Genomic DNA, 6,225 nt, shown 5'->3' with positions numbered 1-6,225 from the left:
GGCCATAGGGAGATGAGACAATGGAGGGCTAGGCTAGGTTAAGGGTAACAGAGAATTGAGAATTGGGAGATTGGGTTTAGCCACAATGAAAGGCCAGTTGATAGGATTATAGCCACAAGGGAATGCCAGAGATTTGGCCATGGTGGGGGGAAGCAGGGTTTTTCCTTTTCAGGGTCCACATCCCAACCCCATCATGATGAGATCACCAAGTGAGAGTATATAGTGCAAAGAGGGTCCAAGACAGACCTCCGGGGTATATTCACGGTTGTTGTTGTTTGTCTTTCATTCTCAAAGAGTACCATGACAACAGGAGGTGAGAACTTGCTAATAAATTGGATTTAAGTGAAGGAGGGCTGTGCAAAGTCACCAGCCTTACTTTCTCCTCTGGAGCCATCTGAGCCCGGCGGCAAGAGATAGATCAGGCTGATTGGAGATGGTCCCACATGCTCCTGGTGAGTAGATGTGACATGGATGAAAAGCCAGGAAACAAGACTGAGGAGTGGCCAGATGGGAAGGAGAACCATGAGTGCATGAGGTCATAAAAATCCAGAGAGGATTGAATGCTATGAGACTGAAGGCTACAGAGCATTCTCCACCATACCAATAGAGAAAAAGGCACTGTTGCCATCCAGAACTCTACAACACTCACCTGGGGCCTAAACTAGTTTACCACATTAGCAAAGTCAAGAACAGCCACAGGGATTGGCACAGCAACTTTACTCAGCTCCTAATAATCCATCAGTCACTAGCTACCAACTGCTTTCTTCCTTAAACAAATATGGTTATCATAATGGCAATTTGTACAGCCAAATATTGCCCTTTGCTTTATCTCTATCAACAAGGACATGCCTTTCATCCCCTCTGGGATCTGATATTGTTTAATATTAGCTATGTGGCATGGTTCAGGCAACTCTATGGGCTTCCATTCAGTTCCACCTATGACAACTAGCACAGAAGTGGTAATAATCATGAGATGTTCAAGGACTTACACTATCTTGTAATTACACTGTCGTAATAAACTTAGCTTGGTTATAAATAAACACAGCTGTGACCTGGATAGGAGGTCTTTTACCTATTTCTCCATGAATAAACAAGAATGTCCTTGTTTTGATCATCTTTACTCCAAAGCTTTTACTTAATGGAAACTAGGGTGCCCCAAAGGACCAGTTGCGGTTTAGGAGTTTGGGGGAGCTGGGACCCCAAAATCACAACACATGAGTCCTGCCCGAAAGAATTAGACCCAAGCCTTCTTTCAGCCAAAGACAAGGTTTATTAGAACATCCGTCATTTTGGGCAGACTCTCAAGGAGTCTGAACATTAGTAAGCTATTGGCTATATTATAAGAATCTGACCAGTGGCTAGATTTTAAGAATCCAAGTATCTTAATGGAGACAAGATGGACCTTATATACAGAAAGACTATGGGAGGGATCTAGGAGTGGCCAAGTAGTCCATGAGGTAAGAGAACTCCAGGGGTGGCCAAGGGAGAATGGAGCCTAGCTAGGATTAAGGGTGGGAAGTGGCCAGGGGCCATAGGGAGGTATGGAATAGCCTCAGGAGAAAGCCAGAGATTTGGCCATGTGGAAAAGTCCAGGGTTTTTCCTTTTTGGGGTCTAGATCTCATCCTCCTCATTGCCCCCCTCAAACAAATGGGACCCAAATTCTTTTGGTATAAGGGGTGAAGGTCTTGTCTTCTGAAACTGCTTCCTACTGGCAAGGGGCATAGAGCTATCCCTGCCTCAGGGGGGTCCCAAAGAGGAGATTGACTGGAACTGAGCACAGGCTGCATCCAGGGAATGATGGGGGGGACATTGGCTGGTACCTGCTGTTTGCTACCAACTGTAGGTGAATGACCTGTAGTCTGGAAGACACAAATCTGACAGAAAAGACTGCAGGACCCAAATGACGGGATAAAACATCCTTAGCTCTGTTTGGAAAACTCAGTTTTCCAACCATGCAATTATCAAATCCATCTCAAAGCCAGACTCAGAAATAGCCATTTCCTTTTCACAGGAACATAATGGGGAAACTGAGCCAGGAGGATCCCATCTTAGACTGAGGCTAAAATTGTCCTCTCAGCTTTTCCCAATGCTGACTTCCCACCAGTATCACCTTCTCTGAGTAGCTTGTGGCATTTCTCTCAGATGATGAATTATTGATTATCGATGGATTATGATCCATCAGACAATTCAAAATAAAATCCTAGGAGCTTTTTACCTCAAACAGCAAGTTTCATTAATCTCAGCTTAGGAAAAACTTTTCCAGGATTTACATCTCAAACTTAAATTTGTCCTGGTATAAAAAGCCAATCATTAGAGATTTCTATACACTTGCAAATTTTTGGCAAGCCATACATAACCCAAACAAGCTTTTTGGCTCGTTTACACATTAAAACAATAACCAACAAATTATTTTAGCGGTGACTAAATTATGAAAAGTTGCTTGACATAACTGATACAACAAGTTCACCAATCTGAAACTTGAAACAAACCCATTACCAATCAGGTGACTCCAGTTTTGTCAAATTGTTAAATTCATTTGTTAAATTCATTTCCAAATTACTTTACACAGACAATCAACATCTCATCATTAACAGTTAAAACTAAATTATAAAACAGCGTGCTTACCCAAGCTTGGAGGCTAGCTTCTTTACCTTGAGCAGGATGTGCTGAACGTGGGTGATGCTTCCAGGCAAAGGCTGCCCCAGGGCCCAAGGCCATTGCCAGTGGGGCCCATGCTGTAGCTGCTGCCCCTCCCCCCTCCTTCCTTTCCCAGGTGGGGAAGGGTGAAATCAAAGGTGAGGGGTAAAGGGTGAAACTCTCTTCTCTTATGAGAGGGGTTAACAGATACCCTCTTGACTCAAGGGAAGGGAGTGGGAGAAAGGAGTAACCAGGGTTATAAGGAGGAGTTTCAAAATAATCAATCACAAAACCTCCAGAATCTGCCAAGACATTTTTAGCTGTTCTAACTTTTCCCTGTAATCTCCATGAAGGAAGATTTAGGGGTGTATAGGGAAGGAAGTAAGTAAGCCTCAGGGAACCAAAAAGCAACTGCAATTTTCCTCAATTCTCTAGCGCCAAGAGAGCTGACAGAATTGGGCATACACTTCCAGATAGGGCATCTGTCCTTGTCCTCTCTGCTGCAGAAGGCATACCCAGGTCCACGGCCTTGAACCGACCCAGTGGACCCAGAGCCTGAGAGCATCAGGCCGAGTGCAAGACAGCCTCATAACTATCTGCCTGAAAAGTACCTCCAAGCTTTGGTGCTTGCAGAGTGACCCCAACTGCAGAGCAAGAAAGGAGTTGGGGGAGCCTTACATACCTTCCAGTCGTGGCTGGAGAAGAACTTGGGGTTAGGTAGTTTCCCCATATGGGCCACCAAAATGATGTGGTTTAGGGACTTGGGGGTACTGGGACCCCAATATCACAACACGTGGGTCCTGCCCCAAAGAATTCGACCCAAGCCTTCTTTCAGCCAAAGACAAGGTTTATTAGAATATCCGTCATATTGGGCAGACTCTTAAGAAGTCTGAACGTTAGCTATTGGCTAGATTATAAGAATCTAAGCCTCTTAATGGAGACAAGATGGACCTTATATACAGACAGACTATGGGAGAGATCTAGGAGTGGCCAAGTAGTCTATGAGGTAAGAGAACTCCAGGGGTGGCCAAGGGAGAATGGAGCCTAGCTAGGATTAAGGGTGGGAAGTGGCCTGGGGCCATAGGGAGGTATAGAATTATAGCCTCAGGAGAACTTTTGGCCATGTGGGAAAGCCCAGGGCTTTTCCTTTTTGGGGTCTAGATTCCATCCTCATCAGACCCACTGAGGGTCCTCTGGTATAACACTAACTTGGCTTCCAGTATTCAGGAACATTTGGTGCCACCCAAGTCACTGGACATAGGGCTGCTATTCCCTTCATGGCCTTATAGTTAGAATAGTTTAGGTCTTGGGGGAACCTCAGTCCTTATTGTACAAGAACTCATCCCAAGAGTTGCTCAAGTCTAGATTACAAAGATTTAGGAGTCTTGGAACAATTTGGAGGGTGGAGAGCATTCAAGGATATCCTAAGTTTAGGGGGATCAGAAAGGTCCATACTGCCCTGATCCTGGATAGCAAATTACAGTTTTACCAACACCTTCACTGACTGATGATCAACTAACTATCCCAGGGTTCAAGAACCACACCTAAAGTTTCCAATGGAAAAGGGTATCACCACCCTCTACCTACCTAACACTACAACAGGTTCTGTGTCTCCTCACATTATTCTCAGAATGCTTACTGATGTGGGTAACTACATTTACTATGACAGCTTTGACCTGGATCCCATACTTGAATTGATAAGTAGGTCAGCCCACGCCTATGAGGTAATGTGGCAAAGGAGGCCAACCTAGAGTTAAAACCTGACACCCGTGAGTTGTGGCTTGCCTTCCACCTAAGTAAGGGGCAAGGTTTAATGGCCCCAGATGTGGCTAGTCATAGAAGGGGAGAGACGTGGGCAGGGCATAAATCCAGTTCACCAAACCCAGGATCTGGCACACAGTAGGTGCTTAATAAATGTTTATTGATTGATTGATGCACCACTGCACAGGAACTGTCCTCTCCCCCCCTCCCCACAGCTCAGCTGTGACTCCCATCCTCCTGTTTTTCACTCACTTACCTGGACAGGGATCACTAGAGTCCTTTCCCTCTAACATGCACGGCGATTCTCCTCTTTCCAACTGGAAGATCATATCTGGTTTGGACACCTGAAGCCCTGTTATGGAGTGAGATGTGAAAAAGTACATTGGACAATTATTTCAGAATTCAAGTCCAGCCTCTTCTGAGAGACTTTGGTTCAAATTTCACCTAACATTCTTAGCTATATGATTTTATACAAATCACCTAATCTCTTGGGACTCAGTTTCCTCACTTGGAGAATAAGGATAAAAGTACTTCTACAACCTACCCTACAGGGTGACTGTGAGGACCAAATGGGGTAAGGAATACATAGAATGCTTTCCAAACTTTAGAATTTCACAGAAATGTCTGCTGGCATAACTATTAGTATTTTTCCATGTCAAGGAGAAGGTGGACTAAGAAGACCCAGCAGGTCACATATAGAAAGAACATTTGTAGTATTATCTGTGTATTCTAGCTATGTATCAAGGCACTGATTTTCTGTCTCCCCCACCCCCATTCCAACCCCACTTAATTCTACTGCCTCTCCTCTGTTAACTATTTCCTATTTATCCTGTATATAGCCTGTCTGTTCATATGTGTTTAAAAGTTGTCTCCCCCATTAGACTGCAAGCTTCTTGAGGGCAGGGCCTGTCTTTTGCCTCTTTTTGCATCCCCAGCACTTAGCACAGTGCCTGGCACATAGTAGGTACTTAATAAATGTCTGCTGACTGGCCATGCCTAGAATGCCCTCACTCCTCAGCCCTACATCTTAGAATCCCTGGCTTCCTTCAGCTCAACTGGAATGCTACCCTTGCTAGGAGGCCTATCCACATTCCCACAGCAGCTGAAGCCTTCCCCTCTAAGGTTATCTTTCATCTTCTATGAATCTTGTAGATATCTGCTTGTCTGCATGCTGTCTACCCTCTTAGAAGAGAAGCTCCCTGAGAGCAGGGACTGTTTTGGTCTTTCCAAAACCAGCCCTTACCTGGACAGAACCCATCCCATAGCCATCATGTAATTAGTGCTCATTGACTGATTATGTGTGATGGAGTGGGAGGAGAAAGTGAGGCTGGTGACGTTGTAAAGCCCTCCCTCACTTAAATCCAACTCACTTGCACGTCATGATCATGGGGTATGGGCTTAAGCCAAGACCTTTGCCCCTCACCCCAAAAAGAATTTGAGTCCCATTTGTCTAAGGGCCCCAGAAAACCCTTAAACTCACTTTGTCAAAGAAGTTTCATTGGTTCCCTGAGGCTATAATCCACTCAACTGGCCTTTCCTTATCTGTCTAGGCCCAAACTCCCAATTCTTTATTATCCTAATTAAGCTTAGCCCTCCACTGTCTATTCTCAGATGACCTCATTCAATCTCCCAGATACTCCCATCGGGATTCTCCCAGGATCCTTCCCCCCCTCCCCCAGTCACCCCAGCTTCAAGATTCTCCTCCCAGCCCCTCCTCCAGTCACCCCAAAGTACTTGACTGTATATAAGATCCATCTTGGCCACCATTTAGGGACTGAGATTTCCTCATGCCCACCTGTCTTTACAAGGATCACAAAAGGTCAGAT

At 45.1% G+C, this 6,225-nt stretch overlaps 1 protein-coding gene across 1 annotated transcript in view; it reads right to left on the bottom strand.

Annotated features, from left to right (window-relative positions):
• Positions 1–6,225, bottom strand: part of LOC114041207 (zinc finger protein 2 homolog) — a 33,205-nt gene that overhangs the window by 4,119 nt on the left and 22,861 nt on the right. The window contains exon 3 of the mRNA XM_027859553.1: positions 4,656–4,751. Coding sequence (XP_027715354.1) covers positions 4,656–4,751 — 96 coding nt within the window. The remainder of the gene's footprint in view (positions 1–4,655; positions 4,752–6,225) is intronic.

Source organism: Vombatus ursinus, unplaced genomic scaffold (assembly GCF_900497805.2).
Source record: "Vombatus ursinus unplaced genomic scaffold, bare-nosed wombat genome assembly UNPS02014170.1, whole genome shotgun sequence".
Lineage (NCBI taxonomy): Eukaryota > Metazoa > Chordata > Mammalia > Diprotodontia > Vombatidae > Vombatus > Vombatus ursinus.
The sequence above is the reverse complement of the archived record's forward strand: the minus strand, read 5'-3'. Positions and strand labels throughout refer to the sequence as shown.